At 43.2% G+C, this 26,935-nt stretch overlaps 1 protein-coding gene across 1 annotated transcript in view; it reads right to left on the bottom strand.

The window, feature by feature from the left end:
* Positions 1-26,935, bottom strand: part of LOC133349529 (dynein axonemal heavy chain 3-like) — a 622,240-nt gene that overhangs the window by 115,224 nt on the left and 480,081 nt on the right. Inside the window, 5 exon segments of the mRNA XM_061563065.1 lie at positions 131-264; positions 8,609-8,800; positions 11,955-12,050; positions 15,593-15,783; positions 24,515-24,653. Of these exon segments, the coding sequence (XP_061419049.1) occupies positions 131-264; positions 8,609-8,800; positions 11,955-12,050; positions 15,593-15,783; positions 24,515-24,653 (752 nt within the window).

Consider the following 26,935-nt stretch of genomic DNA (forward strand, 5'->3'; position numbering starts at 1 on the left):
GTTCAATTTGCTGTACCTGGTAAAATTAGCGGTGCGCTTTTTTGCTTGGAGTGGCTTCTTCCATTGGAAAAAAAATCCGTCGTAATTTTGCGCAGTGCAAGAGGAAAGCGCGGGGAGTAAATAGTCTCACCTCTTTGACAGGGCACGCACGCTTTGGTGAAAGTGCTTGCACATGACCACGGCCTCATCCCGCACCTCCTGGGACATTTCCACATCGTCGAGAAAATGATTTGCCACCTTCTCAAGAGCATCTTCTGGCCAAGCCTGCGTGAGCAATGAGCAGAGGAGAGCGCGGCGTTCAAGTTCATTTATTAGGTATAGCCCTGTGAGCCATTCGGCTCTTGAATCGGGTGCAACCGCAACAAACAAAAAACAAAAACATGAACAAAAAACATCTTCAAGTGAATATGTGACGAAGTGCAAACAGAAAATCCAAGAAAAGGCAGCAAAATATTTCAGAAAAAATCACCGTACACCAACGCTGTGTGCAAAAATCCCAGTGGGATGCAAGTCAAACAACAACAACACAACACAACTTAGATTAAGGCCATCAGTCTAACTCTGTACTACAACAAACAAACATGGCTAAACCAATACACTTTTCGAAATCACCAAAATAAAGCCATGAATGCAATGAAACAGTGATCATAGGAACTGTGACGGAATTTGAACTGCGCACGAGCACCGCCAGACATTCGATGGTCACATTTGTTCACCGTTATTATGCTAAGATTGAATAATGTCAATAAAGCAGATGCTGAGTGGCGTTAATTGCTTTGGATGGCACAGTTTTGACAGATACATATAAAAATGCCGTTTCAGCAATTTGGCGTTTATTTGTCAAATTGTTTACCATGTCAACAGTTACATTTATTCAATAAAATGTTTAACTAATGCAAACAAATTATGATTAAAATGTAACACGTAAATATATGTAGACCTCCATGATTGTATGCATATGCTGATATAGACTTGTAAATTACTTAAATTTAATTGGAAAACTTTAATTTAAAAGTCCTCACAGAACCTAATTTTCAACTTTTAATTAAGGAGTACAACTTTCACGTAACTAGTATATGTGTGTGCGATGTTACGTGTGATAATGTTGTAATACATATATAATTAACGTTGCAGTCATAATTCTAATGCTGATTACAGTATCATTATATTAGTAAAACTAATTCTGTCTCTAGTAGTAGGGTTTACCCTTTCAACTGGTACAAAAACTGACACCTTTATACAAGGCATCATGTTTGCAATAACCACAACACAAGCAGTCACAATGCAAACAAAAAGAAACAACTCTGATGATGGTAATGATATGCACTGTCCTTGAAGTTGATTGGTGCACACCCGAGACAGCTTTTATTAGAGCCTAGTCTCCATTGGTGTTGGACCAGATGACGCCAAAAGGCGTACTGCAAACATGATGCCTTGTATAAAGGTGTAAATTCTGTCTCGATGACCTCAGTGGATTCCTGTCTGTCTGGGTGCCACGGTCCCAATTGCGTGTGCGTGGTGGTGGCGACGTCCCCGCGCACATCTACACCGTGACGTTGAGCCGGGTTCGTGTGTCAGGCAAACGCCACGATTAGGGAGGGAGAGGCAAGAGAGATTGAGACGTGAGAGGTGAGAGAGAGAAACTGGGAGAGAGAAAGGGGGGTGGGAAGAGGTTGAGATAGAGTGGAGGGAGAAGAGGGGACAGAGGAATTGAGACACCGATAGGAACAAAGGCAAAGCGAGGAATCGAGACAAATTTTGACATACAGTACAAAGCGGAGAGAAAGGTGGAGAGATGCAGGGCTCTATATAAGAATACAGGTGTTAGTGGCTGGCTGGCAGAGAGGGCCGGTCACGTCCAAAGTACGTGCCGGTTGCTAGTTAAAATAAAAAATAAATATTGTTGTAATATTAGAGGAGTGCACTATGCTAGGAACCCAGTGACCTGAGTCATGGCTAGCATCAGTGGTGAGTAATATCGGACATATGAGCCAGGGTATTACAATTCATTGTAATGTTTTTTTCTTCTGTTAATTGTTAAAACCATGAACGCGAAATAAAAGCCAGCAAAGATTTTAAAAATTATAAATTGAGCATTATTTTTTATAACTGCCTGATTCTTCCAAAAATATGAACGAGTCAAAGGCAGCCAATTCTGTTGAAATTGATACGATTTGATCTTTTTTAAGTACTTTAAAAGTGTGATTGTAGAATTCTGCGCAAATTCAAGTGCTTTGTGCTCCAGCTGTTTCACTGTTTACCTTTCAATGCAAGTAAACATCACCAGAATTACATTTGTTGTTGTGTTTTTATCAAGGTGATATTCATATCATTCTAACATAGGAAGCATTCACATGCAACAGGATCCGAATATAACCATATCTTAAGATACTTTATTCACAATTCAATACAATTTCCAAAGAATTTAGAATTTATCAGTTTATCTTCCCAACAGTATCGTTGCATTGCAATGCTACATAAGATTACAGTAAAGCAATTCCGAGTCTCTGATTCAAGGCTGTAACTATAATAAATATTGGGGGGACACATCCCCCCCAATATTCAAATATGCTCAAAATGTCCCCCCCCAATATATTGCTATAAAATAGACTTCTGTTTATATGATTGTGGTTATGGTTGTACTTTATTAATCCCTAATCTCTGATATTACATACAATGAAACAAGAAAAGGTAAAAAAGAAAAAAACAGAGCAATGTAATACACTATTAGACATTGTAAAAACAACAAAAAAATAGTCCATCCTATGTGTTAGTGAATTTTTAAATATCTTAGGCAGGAAATTCGTTTTCAAATTTAGACCCCCGGGAACATTTGGTCCCCCCCCAATGTTGACTCCATGGCTACGGCCTTGCTCTGATTAGCCTGAAGATACGTCCATAATAGTTTCTTCTAATGAAACGTCTGACTTCGAGATTTAATTCCTGCAACTGGAGAACAGGGCCCAGAATGTATATTATTGGACATGAATGTACTCTATGTTGGGAGCAGCTGTGCAGCGTTTAGTGCAACAATGTTCTCAGTAAACAGATCCATGCATAAACCAATTACACAACCTTTTAAAGATTACCGACACATTACTCAATTGGGATTACACACAGCAATCAACGTCCCTTACTGGCAGACGAATGCCAGTTTGCTGGGCAGGTGCTGAGTCACGTTGTGCCCACAGGGATGGCTGCTACTGGGGGTGCCCTTTCAAATGTAACGAGCTGACAAGTACTCTTGAGATGCTCCGCCGTGAACGGCACTCTATCAGAAACAAATTTATATCTTTATTATATTAAAAACTGATTTATGATCAAAACATAGGTTGTTGTTATAGATTACAGATATGAACCAACTTATGGTGGACTATGTGTACATAGACATGCACATAATAAACAACAATAATAGTTTACAGCCTTATGCCAATCTAGAGCTGGGTGAAGGGCTCCCCACTCCTTTATCTCTTGGGTGTTGAGCCATATTGATTGTTGTTCAGCCCAGTGTCAATCCACTGCTGAATGAAGGGCGCCCCACACCAGGAATTAAAACTCATGTCGCCAAATTCAGAGCGCAATGCGCAAACCACTGTGCCACCACTACTCCCCAGTACCCTCACTGTTAGTACTGAGCCAGCTCTGAGCTTGGTCCGAACGACGTTCAGCATTCCAATGAGGCTGAGAGTGAACCAAGCCGTGGCTGAGCTGCTTGCGCGTCTTTGGAAGCGAGCGAGCGGCTCACGGCTGAGTGGCATTAAAGAGGCTGAGCCGCGACTCAGAATACGGCCCTCCGAGTACCGCACGGTGTTAGCGTGCTTGGTCCAGACACGAAACTAAACTATGTTTTATTTTGCCAGGTAAGGCCCACTGAGCGAAATAGCTCTTTTTCAAAAGCGACCTGGCCACAAATGATAGCTCAGCCAAGTGGCTTATCATGTGGAAATGTATAGCAGCCAGATACTCTAAACGCACGTTGATTCTAAATGTGGAGGGAAAAACGAGAGGACCGGGAGAAAAATCCACGCGACCACGGGGAGAACATGCAAACTCCAAATATACAGCAGCAGGCGTCAGGATCGGGATCGAACCCACGCCCTCCTTCATACCGGGCGAGGCAGTTAACATCTCGCCACTGCGGCACCACTATCCATCCCATCGCATTGTAATTTTTAATCTCCCCACATTCGGTATAGCCCTTGTAACAAGTTACATCCAAATGCCACCTCTCCTTACCCAACTCATTTGTAACGGTGGAGCGAGCGTGTATCGGGCAACAATTTCAGGTGTCACGTCTCGCTGCCGACCTAACCACATCCTGAACCCGACAACCAGCATCGTCTAATTTTGCGAGTCAATCAATTAACAGCTGTGCACGAATTGCTTTACCGCCATCTAATTTGCATGTGAATTGGTAGATTGGTATAAATGGACAACTTAGACCATATGAGGATAAGGGGGCCTGGAGTTTTGTAGCTGGAGATATAGACAGAATCCAATTAATTTCATTTGGACTGTTAAATAGCATGGCAGCAGTCAAAATTAAAGCTTTAAATGGTTTTTAAATTAATCCTGGCTGTAGAATCAGCTCTAAGTACCCTTAAAATTCCAGGGGGGGGGTCTGATTAAATTTTTTTTAAATGTAACTGCAATATCAAAATAGGCCATGTATCCAACCGTTTCGCCAGGTGTGACCATTTAATGTAATTGACAAGAGCCGTGCATTATTTTGTCTCTAAATTGATTGTTTAAAAAAAACTAATTGCAAAGAAATATGTAGATATATATAAAATCATGCAATTAAGTGAATTCAGCACACCTGGTCTTCCATGAATGTCCGTATAGTGGGCAATTCCATGGCAGTGTGGGTGCATTCTTAGATTTATTGGAGAAATTAATAACGAACATAAATTAAGAAAAACATTAAACGTCCCCGATTTTTAATGTAAATATTCATTGAAACAAGTGATGGGAAAAAATGTATTACGGCGATACAACTTCAGAAAGAGGGCTGCACATTTGGGCTCACGATACGAGGACAACAGTCAAATAACAGCTAGTTCACAAATAGAATAAAGATTTGTCGCAAAGAACATCAATTATTGAAGGCTGATCGGAAGCAGAATGGTCAAATTAACAGGTGAATGACTGCCGGATTTAACAGAAAGATTTCAAACAGTGCATGGGGACATGCTATGACATATACACCAGAAACTCGGCCAACGATGAAGCAAATTCAAGACTGGAAAATATGTAAAGAAACATGGACAGATGCATGCTGGGAATTGCAATGAGAAATGAAAAGAGAAACACGTAGATTAAAAAAGAAATATAAATTTGAAGTATCCACGATTAATTATGAGTTTATTTTTTGTTATTTTTTTGTAGGTGTAATGCCGGTCTGAGACTATGCCCTCCGCAATCCGACAGAGCAATTGAAATCTGCTATTTGAATTGCTTTTTCAGCAAACCGGATGTTGAAAACCTAGCAGAATTGTTACAAATTGACTGTTGTGGAGATTAAGTGGTCATGGGCAGGTCATATCCAGAGAAGGGAATATGGCAGTTGGACAAGACTAGTAATGGAATGGCAGTCAAAGGGGTGAGAGAAAAAAAACTCCAGATGACGATCAACACGGTAATGGAGATATGCGATCAGATTGCATGTATGAACGAGATGAAGCGAGACATCGCAGGACAGTAAGGGATAGAATATGTGAGGGGAGGCCTTCATCCAGTAGTATACAGATCGTAACTGATGATGTCGACCTTAATAGTTGCTCGCGAGCAATACTTATATAGTCTATAAGGCTATATGGGAAACCTCTGGAAGCGTGTGTGGGTGGAGGTGTAATGAAATCATGAGTTCTGCGTGATTCCAAGCGGCAACACTCTTGTGCTGTGAGCAATGCCATTGCGGGGAAAGGTGAACATTAGTCGGCTAACAACCCTCATAGTACACTCACATCCACCACAGTCCACAGCGGTCTGGTTTGGTGCGAGTGGCTGGTAACCCCTCAGGAAAATCAAATTTAGAATGCGCCAGACGTTCTGAAGGGACAAGCAGTCATCACATGCCATGGCAAAATCCCATTTGGCACAGCCAAGACACTGATACAGCTGCCTCAGAGAGCTCCCAGAAACGTCAGAATGGTTAGCAGAGAGGAGAGGCCACCATTCCTCTGTCGGGAGCTGAACCATATTGCCTGGATCTCTGTGCAGTTTGTGATGTATACTAGACCGATTCTGGATTCTGTCACCACGAGGGGTTGAGAGTCCCCTGATTGGAAGTGACTCTTCTTGTGAATGCAAATTTTAATTGTTCCACCGGTAGAATCTATAGATAATAGAAAAACATATTGTTCATGAATTTGGACAATATTATCTGCATGCGCAAACAAGCATTGGGCAGTATCACCTCCACATTCCACAGTGTTGAATGTTCACAAAGTGATACCTATTTTATTTACCCTGAAGAGATGATTGGCTGTGAAATTTGCCCTACTGAGCTTTGAGATTTGTTTTTATTACCATTTTATCATAATATCACAATTGTTATATCAGGTATTCCATGCACAAAAGAGCATCTTTTGTAAACTAATTGTGGGAATTCCAAAGGCTTCCCTCAAACCACCATAATCATTGTGATGTTTAGTTTAAATATAGCATAACTTATGCAAATTACATCTTGATTTGAAGATTTCGTGACTGCAGGAATCTATACTCTCTGGTTCTTTCGGTAAAGCCACGTAGGTAGAAAAAATAATAAAAAAACACGACGTTTCGGTCGCAACACAAGCATCCGTCATCAGGTGAGGATGATGACGGACACTTGTGTTGCGACCAAAATGTAGTGTTATTTTTATTATTTTTTCTACCTACGTGACTTATGAAAATTACATCTCACAATCGCTAAGGAACCACAGACAAGCTGGAAGACAGCCAGGTGGTGATCAAGCGCCAAAAACTGCCCAAGCTCTGTGATCCTCTATATATGAAGATGTTATCAGCCAATTACTGCTTGTTCATGTTATCAGCCAAGACAAACCCCACACGTGTAAGGGAGCAACGCCATATCCCATACAGAAGGGACACGTGGTATTAGTTGACACTATGCTGCACCGCCTTCTCCTGGCAAGTCAAGGTATGGCTCCTCAATGCCCAAAGGCATGGAGTTTCCCAACATTCGTGCGATTCACCAACCCTCGCTGCCTCCACAGTGCTGGATTACCGGCTATGTTCATAGGCACCGCCAACCGGCTTGATGACAATTCTTCATAAAACTTGCCACACTTAAGAACCTTGTTAAATTGTGGGAGCAAGGTCTACAGTTTACACTTAGCTTCAAATGAACAGCAATCACTCGGGCTGGATATAAAACAAAATATGATTTTCTAAAAACAATTACAGTGATGGTAATGATAATAAAGATGATGGAACTGCTATGCCCACCATAATAGATGCTTGCAAACAGCACTCACCCACACAGTCTATGTTTAAAATCAAAACAGGTCATCAATATTTAACGTGAGCTGGCTAATATTGCAGCAATTGCTTTTTAAAACAAGGGCCTGGCATTTGTTCATGGGCCAACGAATAGAGATGTCTCTACGTGGGTGTTCACAGCTGTCTGCGACCCCCTGGGAACATTGACAAAGCCACCCGAGTGTGCAGCAGCACCTGGACGTTTCCCTCAGGTCAGCAGCGCTGGTGAAAATATTGGAGCATTTCATCTCACATGGTACAATTGGTCCCTGGGTACAGACCAGATGCCTGATTTGTCATCACTAGTTGAAGTGGGAAACGTTTTTTTAAAGATAAAAAAATAAAAATAAATTGGAAAGGTTATTACATTGCCTGTCTTTATTTGACTATGCATAGTATCACTGTGATGAAGAAGGGTAATTACGATTTAAAGCTTTCGTGACTGCAGGGATTCATCTTCTTGGTTCTTTCGGTAAAGTCACGTAGAAGGGAAATAATAAAATAATGATTGCATTTACTTTATTTTATTATTTCCCTTCTACGTGACTTTACCGAAAGAACCAAGAAGAAGGGTAATTACCTCAAACCTCATCAATAATATATTTATTTCCTTCCTATGGAAATGTTATTGACAAATGTGTTATGTTTTGTTATTTGTGCAACAGTGCCAACCCAGTATCACATATTTGTTATTTTGTTTTCTGCTATGAAATAATTCCCTGTTAAAGTGGTTCCAATTCCAAAATCGGACTAAATCCTGACGGGCAGGTGGAGACTGCCCAGAGCCTGATCAGGAGATGAGAAAACTGTTAAACTAAAAAACTATTTTTTATTTTACCAGGTAAGGCCCATTGAGCTATCTAGATTTTTTTTCAGAAGCGACCTGGCCACAAATGATAGCCAAACGAAGTGGCTTATCACGTGGAAATTTATAGCAGCCGTATACTCTAAACGCACATTTCTAAATGTGGAGAGAAGGACCGAAAAATCCACGTGACCACGGGGGGAGAGAGAGAGAGAACTTGCAAACTCCAAATATACAACAGGCGTCAGGGTAGGGATCGAACCCACGACCTCCTATATACGAGGTGAGGTAGCTAACATCTCGACAGGAAGCTGGCACCTGGAACCAGTCGATGGTGCAGCAGCTGATGAGTGACGGGAAGCTGCGCAGACGGTCGCGGAACGCGTCCCCGATGGGGCTGAAGGCGAGCACCACGTGCAGGTTCTGCCGCACGCGTCGCACGAAGCTCGCGTAAGCCAGCAGCGGGGATCGCGCCTCCCGCGCGTTCTCGGCCTGCGCCAGCTGCTGCATCTGTGGGGCGGCGCCGGCGGCGGCGGGGCAAAGGGTTAAAAGCGAAAACCGAAATCAATGAATAAATCATTCCCCCTCATTTCGGTCGTTCTCAGCTCTGCTCGCGCGAGACGACACCACTACCACCATCACCGTCACCGCCGCCACGGTGCTGCTTTCCTATCCATGCTTGGGCCGTCTGACAGGCGCGCGCAACATATATTAGCCATGGTGACTGTAATGTGTGGCACCTGGTGCGGCATGCGAATTGAGATTGTGAACACGTTGAGTCTGATTTATGTACAAGTAGGTGGTGAGAACACGTTGGGAAACAATGCTTTTTTTTCCAATGAGAAAAAGATACAGATGCTAAAAGAAATGCGGTACAATTAGGATGTATCTCTACAATATCACTTGGGATTGATATTAATTGGAATGTAATGTATGTATTGACAATGCACGTAGCAGGGTCACTCTCGGGGAGAGATCGTTATCTAGAGGAGGATTTAGGTGAAATATTTCACCCCTACAAATTGTAGCAAAAACGTGAGGATTTACAAAAGTAAATTAAAGGGGCAGCCATGAAATGTGTTGCTCACGCCCCTGCTCTAGGCAGGGCCTCGATGAGGAGAAGCTCGAGAGAGGCTCTCCACTGGGTGATTTGGCCTCCACTTCCACGCTGCCCGGGATGACTTCAAAGAGATGAGGAGTACGCGAACTTTACCCCATCACGCGCGGCCTGCCGGTCGACTGACTGTGGTGTGCACCCAGTTTCACTGCTGGCTATATACGGTGGCAATGAGGTTCAACATAGATACATGGATTTAAAAGTGCATAGCTCCAGTGGCTTCCTAAAATCGAAGAGTGTTCCAGACGGCCACAGAAGCACATCTGAAAGCGCACGACGCAGTGACCTTCTTCGTTCGATGGCCAATAGACGGTCACTATATTTGTAAAAAAAACTAAGATTTGGTGATGGCTCGTTGGCTGTGGTGCACAAGCAAAAATACATTTGTCAATAACACGCCTTTAAATAAATAGATGTTGTATATATATGTACTCGGTGCAGTTTGGCGCAGTGGCCCCATATAAAGAAGGGGCCCTTGCCTTGAACATCGCCAATTATATACGTGTCATTTTAAGGCTGTGTTATTGACACGTGTGTTGAAAAGCAAGATACAGATTTCCAGATAAAGTTGAAAACGCTTGAAGCTCCACATTAATACTCTTATGAATTCCTGCTGTCACGAAAGCTTTGAATCAAGGCTGTACATTAAATTAAATAATGCCACATAAACTACAGTTGACCACCGAACAGAGTCATTCGTTTAAACTGCAAAGCAGTCTATCCAGTGAGGATCCACTTCGTATCTTATGCAATGTAACACGAAATTTAATTGCCATGGCATTATGTCCAAGGAGTCTAAAGAAAAAAACGTTAAACTTTACAAATCACCAAGAGTATATTTTAATCCCTTTCTTTTAAGAAACTCTGGCATAAATTCCAAAGACTTAGGTTCCTGGGGTTGCCTTATGAAAGGTCTCTTGAGCTTCAGGAATTTTTCACTCCATGCTAAAATCATATATTAAATGTTTTTCTCCCCCTAACCAGAGTTTGAATGAATGTTAGGCAATGGCATTTCTCGATTTAAAGCTTTCGTGACTGCAGGGATTCATCTTCTTGGTTCTTTCGGTAAAGTCACGTAGAAGGGAAGTAATAAAATAATAAAAATAAAACATAATAAAACAATTGTGAGAATTGTTTTATTATGTTTTATTATGTTTTATTTTTATTATTTTATTACTTCCCTTCTACGTGACTTTACCGAAAGAACCAAGAAGAATGGCATTTCTATTGACGTGCACTTTGCTCTTTCATTTTATTCGCGCACCACTCAATATCCTGTCCGACAAACGATCATCAAATTGTTGAATGCAAGGGACGGATGATTTCATTTAATTTAGAATAAAGATTTGAGCTCCTTCATCATGGAGGTTCATATACGATGATCCCCAAGCGCTGTAGTTTTAGAGGGGAAAAAACAGGTAACTTTAGCATTTCCATGCCATTTAGGGGGGGTGGGGTGGGGGTGGGGGGTTACACTCATGGGATTTCAGAGATGAATTCCCAAACATCCATGTTCGCTCGACATAAAAGGCCCCGAGATGTCACCGTGACACCAGAGCCAAGAACAATTCAAGCGATGCCAGGTTGTTGGCAGAAGCCCTTTATCTATAGTCTGGGGACTCGCCCATTGTTATTCATAGCGCAGTTCACAATCTTCATTTCCATTTGTATGTGTTGTTGCGAATTTGTACTTGAAATTCAAACTGTCCACTGAAATTACTGGGCTACCAGAAAAAAAAAATCAGGACCTTTAATGTTTTTACAAACGGAATGTGGAACAAATTTCCGTGCTTTGTGGATCTGCATTTTAAGTACTTTGTTGGCAGACACCCGCCCAGGCGTTGTTGATACTGGCTGCATCTTCCGGAGGTTTTGCTATGATTATTATTACTTGGCTTCTTTGATGCTGCCACTTGTCAGTTTCAACCACGATTTCAATTTACAAATTCCTCGTGGATTCTTCGTGGATTTAGCCACGTAAATATGCACCAAGCACAGCGATTGGCAGGACCAGGTGCGCCACACTCGATATGCATCTCCCAGCTGTATTTCAGTTCAAATTTCAATTCAAATGCGACTGTTATTTTACCATTTTCATACATTTCAGTATCAGTTGTAATTTATATTTATTCTCTACCCCAATTTTAACTATTTATGGTTTCAAATATCGTACAGTCTTACAATTTCAGTTCCTGCATGTTTCCGATAAATTAACCTGAAAAAATTGACTACTGTGTACATGTTCAATTGATGATTGGGTAGTGTTCATTGAGATGTGTCAGCATTCTCCTGCCTGCTGTACTGCCTCACACGGTACCATTCTGTCCTTGAAAATTGTGCTCGTACACAATCTCAGCGTGAACCACCACACCAGCCCGAAAGATTCTTGATTCGTTTTCATTTTGTGTTTTGTCATTTTACATTTAAAGCGGTCAATGTTGTTGGAAAAAAATAAATCTCACTTCTGTCTCGGTTCACGTGAGCTAAATTATGTGCAGCGCGGGAATTAAGTAGCGGGCCGGATGGTGACCGCACTCTGACGCTTACCTTTTCGATGATGTGTACCCTTTCATCACTTTCAAAGAGGTTGGGAATGTCGCCAGTGTTCAAGATCATGCCGACATCTTCCAAAAACGATTCATCCTGTTAAACAAACACGTCCTTTGACCTTTAATATAGCCGCATACAAAACACCCGTTCAAGTGTTGGTTCTGTTCAACCGCACGCTTGAAACAAAACTCGATAAGGGCAAATCGATAGTTTATATTCCATCTCGCCATGACACGTCCTCTTAGTCTTAGACGTGCTAAATGAAGGCAATCTGTCACGGCAACACCAGAGCAGCCGTCGCGACTGCAGTAATTAAGCTGGGCCACAGGGGAAAATAACACATTAACGGAGCCACAGGCAATCCCCACAGCCAATCTCATGCCATAATGACGATCATGCACTCTTGCTGCGCGGGTGTATATCACAGTTTACTTCCCAATAGCTTGTACTGCTGCCAACAGCAGCACAAATCACGAATGTCAAATCGAGGCGCGCTAACCGCTATATTTATTAGTTTATTATCTCATTCGCCGAGCATTATGACGGATCTTTATTAAACACTTATGCGTCATTAGAATGAATAAATGTGCACTCACAACAGCCCTTGCGATCTATGCAAACCCATAGCACAGGATGTACCAACTACTTTTTTTTGACCCCTGTTTGCTCTAACATGAATTATGCTGCTATTTTCATACTCTAAAAAAAAACGTATAATCTGGCTTCGGTGAAAGCTGCTGGAAAGCCACCATGAATGCACTCTCTGCTGCAGCTCAGTCAAGGTCAGAAGCAACTCAATGTCCTCTGGAGGAGAGTCTAAGGACGTAAGTCAAATTTACGGGAAATGCAATGTAAAGTAATTGCTGTCTGCACCAACGCGCATTGACCAGCGTAGTGAAGTATGGTAAAATAACCCTCACCACGACCCATGCCAATTGGAGAGGCCCACGTCCAGCAGAGTGTTTATGAAAAGAGCCGTACACGTATAGTGGAACGGAATGTCAAACGTCAGACCAATAATAAGTGGTGACAGAGGACAACTATTTAAAACGGGTTTAACAGTCTACAGTACAGTGCCACGATTTTCAAACCCAATCGCGATCTGTGCATGAGCACAAGCATGACATTTAGCAAGACGATACATTTACAGATGCCAAGAAGCAAATGCACCCCTAATGACTTAACTGTGTTAAGCATATTTTAAGTTTGCATTATTAACTTAAAAATAGCTAAATAAAATGGTTACACTCCCATTAACGTAATTTGTTTTGGCCTTGGAGAAACAAACAATACACAAATGCATGCTATGTTCCAGTGCATCAGAAAAACATTGTCAAAAAATGTACGTGGGAGGAGATGACTGGGGGCGAATTCTGTGCTTGACGATGCACACGAGGCCAATTTAGTTCGGACTCAGAGACTCCACAAAAACCCCACGTCAAAAAAAGATGAGCAGCGTCTGTCCGTTGGGGAGATTCTGGCAATTAGGGGTCTGGCAGTCGTTCAGAAGCAGCTACATTCTGAATATGTTGATGGCCTTTACAATCGTATAACAATTGTTATATAAGACCAGGAAATAACCCATTCGTACAGTCACCTTCATAACGATGACCAGGCTTGGGTACAAGGGAAAATGAAATATGGGTTGTGGCCAAAAGAGATATATCCATATATAAATTAGACCTTAAATATCATTCGACAACTCCACAACATGCAATTCAAGATATAAGCACAATACCAATTATACATCTTAAAAGTAAATTAATACTTGGTTCATGTGTAAAAATTAGTGAGTTTTGTTCAAAAAGTACTTGCTTATATGTGTATTCATTTACGTAATTAAAGTCAATATCAAATACAAGATTGTCCAAATCATCTTCGACGCCCCTCTCGTCTTACTCTACTCTCCTGGCTCTCATGTCAAATCTTCCAGTCAATGCTGGCTCAATGGGACATCGCTATTCCTCCTCAGGTGCCCCTGTTGTGTGTAACCATCTTCCCCCTGGGGTCATCCACACTGCAGACTCAAATCCCGCCTGTGGTCCGTCCACTCTGTAACCACCTACAGCAGGGGTCGGCAACCTACGGCTCCGGAGCCGCATGCGACTCTTTACGGGCTGCTTCTTAACGATGAGTACGTATGTACTCAGATGCATTGCGGCTCTTGAAATACAGAATTTTGTACCGAATTGGAAAGAAATGGCTCTTCTTGTTATTTTGGTTGCCGACCCCTGACCTACAGCTACCCCCTAGCTTCATACCACCTCCCCACTGTCCTGTGCCTCCACCGCCAATCAGTAGCTCCCCTACCATCATGCGCCCACAACTCTTGCTTGGCTCCCGAAACGTAGTCACATTTAAACGCTCTATACATCCAACGTGTGCTTTTATTTACATTATAAATTCAGGTGTAAATTATTCATCGACCTGCTTGGCCAGTGGACTTAATGGTTGTTGGATGGTGCAGCAGTCCTCATGAAAATCGCACGATATTTTCGCTCGGCCACCTGGGTGGATTCCTGTCTGTCTGGGGGCCACAGTCTCAAGTGAGGCGTGCGTGGTGGTGATGTCACCGTGTACATCTGTGCCATGACGTCACCCGCATCCCACAGCGTTGAGCCGGCTTCGTACGTCGCGGTGACGTCACGCACCCCCCTCCCACCCACACCCCCCATGTGCATCCTGCACTCATGTGTGGGATGTGCTGTCATGCTATCATACTCATACTACCATACTATATCAGAACAAAGGAGGGAGGTGAGGGAGGGAGATAGAGAAGGCAGGGACAGACTGAGATGAGAGGGGCGGGGAGAAAGTGAAAGGGCATGAAACGCAGATTGGAGAGAGAGGGAAATGGAAAGAGGACAGAGAGGGAACGTGACGACCGGTGGGAGAGATGATTAGGGAGAGGCAAGGGAGACTGGGATGAAAAAAAAGAGGTGAGAATAAGGAGAGCGAAGGTGAGAAAGACAGGAAGTGCGATTAGGGGGGCGAGTGGGTGAGGTGGGTGAGAAATAGAGGTAAAGTGAGAAATTGAGATACATTGCGATATACAGAACAGAGAAGGTAAGGAGAAAGGTGGAGCAATACAGGGTTGTATATGAATTTAAAATGTTTCTGTCTGGCGCTGGGAAGGACAGACAGACGTTCATGTCGAAAAATGTGCCTGCGGGTAGCTCGTGAAACATTTGATACGTTTCCTGATTAATGTTGTTTTACTTTCTTACGGCACATGGTATGTTCCAACAATAAACACACTGCCCAGCATTGTAAGCCATACGCGTCCTTATTGAGTGGGCTTCTTGTTGGGCTTTTACAGGCTTAGCCATTATTTTAATTTCCCAGTAAACAGTGTGAAACATTTGCATATGAATAGCCACATATTGAGTCAATATTGAGCAAGAGACAAACCCTTCAAAACCTGTAGGATGGCAAGCCCGCCCGGACGCACTCATTCATTCCATAATTACGAGGGTGCATTACGCCGGCCTGCTAAACGTTCGCTGCTGTTCATCCTTTTCACATTCCCACTGTCTTCTGGGTCCTTGAAAGACGAAAAAAATGCTCACAAAAAAACCCCCAAATGGTAGATCTCAGAAACGTCGCTTCGCAGCCAGCCCCCGACACGACATCACCTTGATCTGGTGGTCAGCGAGCAAGAAGACGGTGGGCACGCCCTCCTCTCCTGCCCGCCGCAGCAGCCTCTTGAGATCGTCGCGCCACTCGGTCACCGCGTACGACTTCTGGCCGGAGATCTGCGACAGCTCGAGCTCGGCGAGGAACGCCGCCAGCCTGGTGGCCGACTGCCGCCCGCTTCCGCCAATCCCTGCGGCGGTGGTGCATACGATGCGAGGAAAAAGACACAAAGCGCTTGACGTTATACACAAAGTGCTTGCCACAAATGAACCGCAATACCTTGCTTAAACTCAGCAAGGATCATAAACCATCACGCGAAACTCCGGTCATCGTAGCAGCAGCGGCTTTTGGCTCGCCATCGAATAAAGGTGGTCACCGCGTCGCGCACTTTCAGATGCGCTTCTGCGGCCGTCTGGACCGCTCTTACTTTCAATATCAGGAAGCCACTTATGCACTTTTAAATCTATTTTTCTTTAGAACTGCTTTTTGTGTTTCGTTTGTTGTCCTTCCATACGTAGAGGTGCAAACCTTGCAATTACTTGCTCAAGTCACTGTAATTAGAGAACCCCACTGCGGTTAACATAATCAGTGGATGTGCAATGCAGGGTAAATCCTGTTAAGATTTTTAAAAAGCCAAAGGTGGAGCCGTGCAATCGCTTGCTCAGACTGCTGCTGGCAGAAGGGCCTCCACTCAAGGGAGCTCTTGAGGGGTCCATGGGTATTTTAGGTGGAAGAGATGGAAGTACTCACACTTTGCTCCAGCACACACGGCCTGCCAATCAACTTGCCATTCATCACGCTTGGCGGATGTATAAGAGGCGGGGGGAGTTAAGTAGCTTGCACATTGTTGCAACTGCCGTGCAAAGAGATCAAACTGGGCGACCTCTGGAGTGCAATCCCAGTGTGCAATTCACTAGCGAATGGCAGCCTGCCTAAGTAATGCAGCTAAGGCCCCCATTTAAAGATATAACACAGAAGCAGCCCCAACGCACTGTTTGTAACGGAAGGAGGCAGCATGAACAGAAGCAGATCATGTGCTTTGGACCATCATTTCACAGTCTGCCTTCGTGATTATCTGGAGGGATGGCGCCGCCAAAGTGCTCGAGATCACAAATGACGTCTCTCTCTCCACGATTATTAAAATGAGTGCCACTTTGTCGGAGGCCTACAATGGCCGTGCATGGGAAGGATGGTCCCCCGGTAATCAGAGTGCGCGTTTAATAGACCGGCTTGGGGGGGGGGGGGCACCGACAGAAATGAGCAATGCCCAAAACTTATACGAACAGAGGCACTTCTTTGTCACGTGCCGAGTTCACGTCTGCGCGACGATGATGGTTGACTGGGGCCTTTTTTGATGTGCCCCCCTACCCCCCAGGCTGTGGAAATCACTTCCACTGGGATGCTCGCTCTGCCGACCTCCCCCCCCCACCCACCGCCTCGCTTATTCAAATTGCGCCTTAAGATGCAACTTACTTTTAAAGGCTTTTTTCTATTTCTTAAATGCTCTGTGTTTGCGGGTTGTGTGTCATTGGTGTAAGCCTACACGTGTGTCTGTTTTGTGCAGGTGTTGCATCGGCCAGTCATCTCAATCAGTCGACCCATGGCACCTGCTATGTCTGTCTCATGACCTCCTGCCAGTGGGGATTCAACACTTCGCATGATCTTACCATGCACCTAGCCTGGCACAAGCACCGTGGTGATGTTACCACCACTCAGTGGCGAATGGTGGTTGTTGTTGTTTTGTACAGTTCCTTGTGACCTCTTGGTGAAAGGCACTTTGGAAGTGTAAATTGTGAAATTGTAATGATTATTAATATGGTGGGATGTTAAAGTAAAATTTACTGACAGTTATAATATTAAACTAACGTTGTCCAAGACATCAACTACAGTATAACATCACATATCAGATGCTCACATATTCGCCCTGACCAACTAACTGACCACGGTCTGTGCAGCATCCCTGCATGGCGTAACTGTTAGTTTCTATACTGTTAGTTTCTATACGTATGTAGTGTAATAGCGCCGGCTGGTGGACAGCGGCGGCAACTGTGGTGGACAGACAGTACACACGCCAGTGAGCGTGTGCATGGCTGTGTGTTGGCAGAGCAGAGGAAATAGGGCAATGGTCACGGAGGAACTCATCTGGGGTTCGAGAAGGGAGGCACGGTCAGGGCGAAGCCAGGCCGCACTGGTAAGATAAAAGGAGCCGAGATCGGGAGTTCGAGGCTGCTGGTTCGGGGAGTGGACTCGTCTCGTCGTTGTTGTCGTCTCGTCGCCATCGTCGCTGCCGTCTTCACTAGATGTTGCGCTGCTAGAAGTTGTTGGCTATCTCAGTCGGCGCCGTCAGTGTTTGATGGTTAGTGTTGTCTACAGGCAAGGCTGAGTAACTGTGTGAGGACGAGACCGTGGAAGTTGTAGTTAATAAACAAGGTGCCTCCTATAAACCTCCTCTCAGAATCACTGACACTACACATGTTCACATATCAGACCGGTTCACATATCCGCCTACGTACTGCAGCGTTTTTTTTTATTTGGCAGGCATGCACCTAGGCTACCTGTCTCAAGTTGCCCCTGGCACAAATCTAGAGCTCTAACAGAATGAGGGGGGGGGGGGAAACACACACACATACACTTTGAAGTTACTTCAACGCGGACGTGTGAGTGACAACCACTGGCATGGCAGCAGTCACATTGCCAACAGATCCTCTTTAACGGCCCTACATATTCATGCCAAACAGGCTGGCACCGAGACAGCCCAGGCGTTAAAGGTGGAATGACCCCCCCCCTTCCGCCCCCCGCCCCACCCCAAAAGCCAATTCAATGCCTCGTCGCGATTCAGGCTGGCGATTCGATTCCATGATCGATTATTTATCAACACTGTGATGGACGACGGTGCCCTGTAATGGCCGCATGGGTAAGGGGCCGTCACGCGATTTTGGACGATTTTTGACCCCCCCCCCCTCTTCGTCACACGACGTCACAAAAAGTCAGACCCCCCCCCCCCTAAAATATGACGTCACAAAGCTCTGCCCCCCCCCTCCCCCATAAAAACATGCTTCAAATAGCTTGAAACTATTGTCATTGTAGTGCGTATTTAATGTGGCGCTGCACTCTGATGTTGTAGGAGAAAGCGTGTATTAAAAAGTATATTTAATTAAGTAGAACGTGTTGTCTATATTCATTTAAAGTTGCGCATTTTGATGTGACGTCACATTTCATGGGCGATGCAACGTTTCACTAGGTACATAGCTGCTGTTGTTGGGTTGAATTTTAGTTTATATCGCCCTGAGTGGTCAAATTAGCTGGGAAGTCAATCCATTCCTCTTCATTCAATACTGGACGGTTACTAATTTATGCCGTTTACAATTACCTCATAAACGATCGTCATACTTTTGTCTTCAGAATTTGAATATTCTTTATTAAGAAAACAAAACCCCCACAATCGATGATAACTTTCTTTGTATCTTGTATAGTAGTTGGTAACCTGACATCCTCTTTAGAATCTGCTTTAATAATCATCAGCATCAGCCATGGTCAATTCACTGCTGGATGAATGTCCCAACCCCCTAATATTGGCACCATATCTCATGATCCCGCGATCCACATAGCACCTACACGTGAGCCGATTTCACAGCTCCATCTCCACTGGAGATGGAGCTGTTTGCGCTCCCATGGTCTAACCGCGGGTGTCTTCAGCCCGGAATTAGAATGCTGGAGCTCTCTGTGGTTGTGCAAATGCAATTCCAAATGACATCGCTCAAAGACAGGCATAGTAGCAATGTGGCACCTATTAAATTAATATATTTATATGCAAAGTTATTACACACTTTTTTTTAAAAATAGCAATACTTTAATGCATGAGCTAATTTAAGAACGATGTTATTTTAGAGACCGGAGCACAGGGTTAATGATTCCAGTATATGGTGAGACTGTCCATGAAAGTGTTCCCTTGCAAGACTATAAATTAGTTTTTATCAGACTCATGAATGTGAATGTAGGCAAATGCAATGTTGTCCATTAACAATGCATTAACTATGCAAAAATAGAACTGCCTTTGGCTAATGGCCCACAATTGTGGGAAGTTTCATGTCAGCCGCAAGGGCCCACATTAATCTGGGCCTTCGTTAGCAGAAGTCTGCTTTTGGCAGGTCCTGTCTCCCCTCAACTTTCTCCCTTCCCCTGGTATTTTGATTGCATGTATTATTAACATCATGGTCATTAAAACACGAAACAATTAAAACAGACAAATTTGCCAAGCAACTATAGAAAGTAGTACGCTAGCAGAAAGCCGCACAGATAGATTTAGGATAAATTAACTCAACTATTTTTTTGATTTTACCAGGTAAGGCCCACTGAGCTATTTTGCTATTTTTCAGAAGTGAAAGCAGGCGCTCAAGCCTCAGTGTCTACAACATCACCACCATACCGGATGCCAAGCTGCAGCATGTAACACATTAGTTGGCACGTGTCGTGACAGGTAATGCAAATTCCAAAAATGTCCATCCAGTGCTTGCCAAGCTGTATTGACTTCCGGTTGCACATTAATTCTTATTTAGTATATTTCCTCCAAATTTTTACCAAAAATGTACCGCCAGAAAATATCAATTTACATAATTAAGTCAAGGGTAAAATAGGTTTTCGATTTATGCTGTTTCACCTCACGTCCATTTTCCAGGGTCGGACCCCCAACGTATATAGAGGACTACCGGGAAATACCCGGCGTTGCCCGGGGGAAAAATATATTTAAAAACTTTCCTTAAAAACTTTACATATACATACACAAAATACTAAGCTATTGTGAAAGCCCGGCATGCCATTTTTCTGTCCATTTGTCCGTCAACGAAATTGTAAGAGGCTTGCAGAAGTCCAAAAAGTTATATAAAGTGGGGGGTAAATAGTTGATCTAAAAGATTTCCAAAAATTGTCGACAACCCCCCCTCAAAAAAGTATTATTACCGCCGTGTAGGCATATATACCTACACACCCTACATACAATAGAGTGAGTAGTATATAGTGACTCTATAGTAGTATCTGACTCTACAGTAGTATCTTACTGACTATAGCAGTATCGATTGATTCTATAGTAGTATCTGCTGACTCTATAGTAGTATCTGCTGACTCTATAGTAGTATCTACTGACTCTATAGTAGTATCTACTGACTGTAGTAGTACCTACTGAACCCTACAGTAGTATCTACCGACTCTATAGTAGCATCTACCGACTATATAGTAGCATCCACTGACTATAGTAGTAACCACTAACTCTACAGTAGTATCTAATGACTATGTAGTAATATCCATTGACCGTAGTAGTATCTACTGACTCTACAGTAGTATCAACCAAGTCTATACTAGTAAATACTGACTCTACAGTAGTATATAATGACTCTATAGTAGTATCTACTCAATCTATAGTTGTATCTATTGACTCTAAAGTGGATCAACTGACTATAGTATCTACTAATTCTATAGCAGTATCTGCAGACTCTATAGTAGTATATGCAGCCTCTATATCAGTATTTGCTGCTATAGAGGTTGCTGATTATAGCAGTATCTACCAACTATAGTAGTAACTACTGACTCTATAGTAGTATCTACTGCGTCTATAGTAGTATATATTTAGTTTATAATAGTATCTACTGACTATAGTAGTAACTACAGACTCTACAGTAGTATATATTGAATCTATAGTCGTATCTATTGACTATATAGTAGTATATATTGACTATAGTCGTAACTATTAACTCTATATCAGTATCTGCTGACTCTATAGCAGTATCTGCTTTCTCAATAGCAGTATATAATTACTCTACAGTAGCATCTACCGACTCTGCAGTAGTATCTCCTGATTTTCGGTAAAGTCACGTAGGTAGAAAAATTAATAGATCACGACGTTTCGATCACAACACAAGCAATCGTCTTCAGGTGCAAAAGAGGGGGAAATCTGCCGAGGCAGGCTGTTTATAAAGGTTTAGAGATGGGTGGGGCAGCTAATGTTAATGTAGGAGTGAGTAGGAAAGAGTGAGTAGGAGAGAGAAATTTGCTTTTAAATGTAAGCTCGGCGAGGGCCGAGCTCGGCTAGGGCCCGGGAATTTGAGAGTCGGCTAATATCGGCAGGTCGGAAGGGAACATCAAAGCAGTTAAAACTTTAACTGGTCGATCACATCCTTCCAATGATTGCTTAATTTGTATCCATCCTCTCGGTTGAAGTTATGTCTGTTTATAAATCGGGATGGCTTCATGGACACGTCTTTTATGGTATCCCGAAGGTTTGCAGAGTACCTTGGTCTTGGAAAAGACAATATCGTGTGAGCCCACCGCATTCAAATAGTGCTCAGCCATGGCAGAGGTATTGGTTCTGCCATGTTTCAAATCTGCCTTGTGTTCGCAAACACAGTCCGAGACATGGCGTTTCGTTTCCCCAATGTAACTGCTACCACAGACACAACTTAGTTTGTAGACACCAGGGTATTGCATGTCAGGAATCACATCTTTCACAGATGGGATAAAATCACGGATTTTGTGTACTGTGTTGAATCGAACCTGGATCTTGTGTTTGTTCAAAATTTTAGAAATCTTTTTAGTAACTCCTGCTATGTATGGCAAGGTGATGGTTTTGATTGGGTCCTCAGATGGTTCTCTCCCTATGGTTGGGGATACAGCTTTGCGGATTGTGCGATCCGAATATCCATTCATCTTGAGGGCTTGGTGTACATGCTCCAGTTCACTGGATAGGTGATGCTGGTCGGAGATGCAACGTGCCCTATGGTGTTGTGTTTTCATGAGGGAATTCTTCTGGTCTGGATGGCGGTGGGAATCAGGCTTTAGATAGGAATCCATGTGGGTGGCTTTCCTGCAGACAGTGTCCCAATGAGCCATCAGGTCTCTTCTCGATCAAAACATCCAGGAATGGTAGCTTGCCATCATTTTCCATTTCAATTGTGAATTTGATGGGTGTATGGAATTGATGTGGCCAGATGACAAACGTGTCATCTAAGTATCTCATCCACAAGGAAGGACATAGGGTGGATGTCTGGATGGCATCTGTCTCAAATTTCTCCATGAAAACATTTGCTACCACTGGCAATAAGGGAAAACCCATTGGGGTACCCTAATTTTGTTTGTAGAATGTACTATTCCAGGTGAAGTAAGTGTTGGTAAGGCAATGCCTCACCAAAGTTGGTACATCAGGATTCAGTCCCTGTTGGGCCAAGTCTTCAATGATTGAAATGGTGTCAGGTACCGGTACCTTGGTGAACAGCGAGACTACATAAAAACTGACAAGCAAATGATCTGGAGACAGTGATATGTCCTTGATTAGAGAAACCAAGTGAGCTGAGTTAAGTACAGCTGAGGTGGTCTTGCCCGTGAAAAGAATCAGGGTCTCAGAAATCGGGCCAGTTTGTAGGTGGGTGAGTTAATGGCGGAGACGATAGGACGGAGCGGGATACCTTCTTTATGGATTTTTGGAAGGCCATAACATCTGGGTGGTCTAGCAGCCGAAGGTTTTAGAGAGAGCTGCTTGGTCGGTTCGATTAGAGAAGTCGAATTAGTGATGATATTGTTGGTTTTTGTAGCCAGGCGGTTGGTAGGATCTCTATTGATTTTGATATAGCTGCCATCATTAAGGTCCTGATTTTTGCTGTTGTAAGTGGTTTTATCCATGATGACAGTGGCATTGTCCTTGTCTACCGACTCTACAGTAGAATGTATCGACTCTATAATAGTATCTAGTAAGTATACAAAGTTCCGTGGTGAGGCCTAGTCCCCCCCCCATCATCCCCCTGCCTGCTCTACAGTAGTATCTACCATGCTAGTATTAGCATGGTAGTAACTGCACACATTGGGGTGGGGGGGGAGAAGAGGACATCACACTGTGAAGAATTTACCTCAGCGTTGTGTATTTTTTTTCATTTTTAACGCGAATGAGAATTCTCCCCCCACCGATCGTGTGTTTACGTTGCGAGGGCAACCACCACCAATAAGCCGGCTTTCTCGCGCATGCGTACTTTAAACTTGACAGATGTGAAATACGAATAGCGTATTTTCGTCCCGGGGCATACTGGCGTGGTACCCGTGTACTTTTTTGATATGTAAACCCCACAGTTTGTTAGTTAAAAACGTCACAAGGTACTCGCGCAGACAGACAAACAGACGGACAGACAGACAAACACGCAGACAGACCCGCAGACAAAACATTTATTTATAGGTAAGATTATTAGTATTACTAACAGGAACCCACAGAACTTTTCTGGTGAAGGGATGGCGAATATTAACGTTTTATCATCACTCCCTTTCCTAGACCTCACCAATGCCGCGTGGCTTCTAAACCCGGCCCCTCTCCTCAAACACTCCCGCGTCTCTTGACATCATCACTCCCTGTTACGCACCTCACCCGTGTCGCGTGAGATTATATGATTATCAACCCCTCTCCTCACCACCCCCGCAGTCTGGTGACGTCACTTATTTTCGGTGTGTTACAGACAAATGCATTACTTAATTCCCTCAGTTATTCGCGAGGGATACGTTCCAGAGATGCTCGTGAATCGAAAATTTCGCGGATAATGATATTTTCCTATGAAACCCTATCTTTCCAATAAATTACTTTAAATAATACATAAATAAACTATTAAATGTTTGATATTATCTCATCACTTTATCTCATCACATTCTGTGTCATCACTTCATCTCATCACGTTCTTGCATTAGTTTATCTCTCATCACTTTATCTCTCATCATTTAATCTCATCACTTTGTCTCATCACTTTCTCTCTCTCTCTCGATGCAGTTGTGTAAAGTTCCAGATGTGATTCGCGGATAGCCAAAATCATGCATATCAAATTCGTGAATAACGAGGGGATACTGTATTATATAGAGATCATTACATTCATGTCTGGATTGTGTAATGAGTGGACACTTGCCGACGAGGAGGGCGTGACCGTTGGGCATGTTCAGAATGCGGCTGATGCGTGACACGTGCTCGATGGCGAACTGGAACAGCACCAGGTCCATCGGGGCCTTGCTGGCTGCGTTGTACTCCTGCAGACACTTCTCCACCACCTACAAAATACATTAAACGTGAATCGATAATGCCACATATCGAGCAGCGAGGCTGCATGACCTTTGCATGACCTTTGCTAACTGTGTGTGTGTGAGGGTATGACGAGTGTTTCTGTATCATGAAGTTAGACTCGTTTAAAATATATAACTATATATCTGGGAATGAAAGATAACATTTCATTTTTTCTTCTCATAAACTGATATATTAATATAGGTTTGGTATAAAAAAATTCCCTAAGTCGATTTGTAACGATGAAGAGAGCAACAATGATGTACAAATTATATGTTTGTTTTTACTAAAGGGCAGTACCACAAATTAGGAAACCTGGCAGTCAATATTACAACATTGTTGAAATAATATGGGTGTCAAGGTTTTATTTTTTCCCGTGTATGTGGATTCCCATTAATTGGAGAGGGTATTAGCTTGAGGCTACACCTTTCATAACAGGTCCAATGAAGTCATAACTAGCTCATTCTCGAATATATATCAATGTGCTACATTGATTGCGAACGCCCATAGGCCAGCAGTTATTCATAACCTTTCAATTATAAAAAAAGTTGTTTTCATTATCCGCACACGTAAACGAAAATCACAACATATTTTACAAACACCAAAGAAAAACGACTTGTTCACGTGGATACACGCAGCAAATCGTTTCTGATAAATTTGGCGTAAGGTGTGCTCAGACTTAAAATTGTAAACTTTTGTTTCTTGTCAAGTATAGACACAAAGGTGCAGTTAAAAAGTTAACTTAACGTTACATTTATATCATCATTTTCATGATCTAATTTCAAGGGCTTGTACTTTCCATTTCTTTTACTTTCTCCCAGTTTTATTCGAATTCTAAATATAAATACAATTCATCGAGCCCTTGAAACACAGTGAAAAGGGAAATAATTATAATGCAACGACAAAGTGTGTATTTGCCAGGAGGTGAGATTATACAACATAACCACGAGGAAGGTGAGACCCGATGTTTTCAGGTTCAAAGTAAATTCAAGGTTGATGACACATCCTGTACATGACGATACCTAATTTGCATTTCAGATGCAGTCTGCGATGCAAATGATAATTTACAGCACGGTGAATATGAATTGCTGGATGAATGCCTCCCCACGTAAGTGACGGTCGCGGGGGGTTGGTTGAGCACACTTCACGCTGCTCGTAATTGAGGCTCGATGAAGTGGGATTCTCAGTTATCACTCACCACGTATGGTTAGCCGTAGCCAGGAATCAAACTCAGGTCACCAGGTTAATAGCACAGTGCGCTCAACTACTGCCCCTCTGCTCACCATATTGACCATGTCCCCTGTGCGAATTTGTATTCATTTTTTATTATAATTAAATTATTATATCTGATGGATTACATCATCATAACATATACATGCTGTTCTGTAGGTAACTTATATTCGGTGTGTACAGATAAAACCCATGCCCACCCAGCTTCAATATGGACCATACCAACTGAGCCTGAGTGCAAAGGGAGCAGCGTACGCATGCGTTGACAAACAACAACAAAATAATGTGATTGTTTTGGCACGTTCATTTAATATAACGAAGCAATGTTATATTGATGGTTATGTATGCTCGCAGGCCTTTTACACAATGTTACATGTGTTTCCTCACACGTACCTTTTAGGGAACCCAGAGCGTGACGGACAGCCACTTGAGAATTATATCGACGAATTTGTACAGCCTATCCGTCATTACACTTTGTCCCTGGTTCCTTCCAGAACGCAATCGGGTTTAAAATTTCACTCCCACCACGGCGTTCTGGGTCGTTCAGGCCCATTTCCACCCCTGGCGTGCGCACAAGACATGGCAGGGCTGTACCTTTACAATTATCTTATTTCATTGAATGGCTTTTACCTTGGGACTTCACATCCACTGACCATATTTACCTGCGTTGTGGGTGACTCTGCGCTTTTTGGCGGTGATGTGTGAGCCACCGGTGGATTTTATATCTACGCCACTATGCCACTGGTCCCGTTGAAAGCTGGCATTAGACTTTGACTAGAGGCAGGACTGTCTCATAGCTAAGCTAGCATTGTGGCCGGGCTACGAGTAGTGTTGCCCTGTGGCCAATTTGGTGTTGGGTTTGAGCTCATGGTAGTTGCAGTTGCACCACCTGGACACTGCATAACGATGCTACCGGTGCCATGGTTATGCTAGGGTTGGGCTAGGAACAATTGTTCCATGCTTAATCTAGTATTGGGGATGGGATAGTTTCAGTGTTATCCTTTGAATTAGCTAGTGTCCAGGTTGGGCTAGGTTCAGTGTC

Source organism: Lethenteron reissneri, chromosome 30, assembly GCF_015708825.2.
Source record: "Lethenteron reissneri isolate LAM-NWPU_2019-01 chromosome 30, ASM1570882v1, whole genome shotgun sequence".
Lineage (NCBI taxonomy): Eukaryota > Metazoa > Chordata > Hyperoartia > Petromyzontiformes > Petromyzontidae > Lethenteron > Lethenteron reissneri.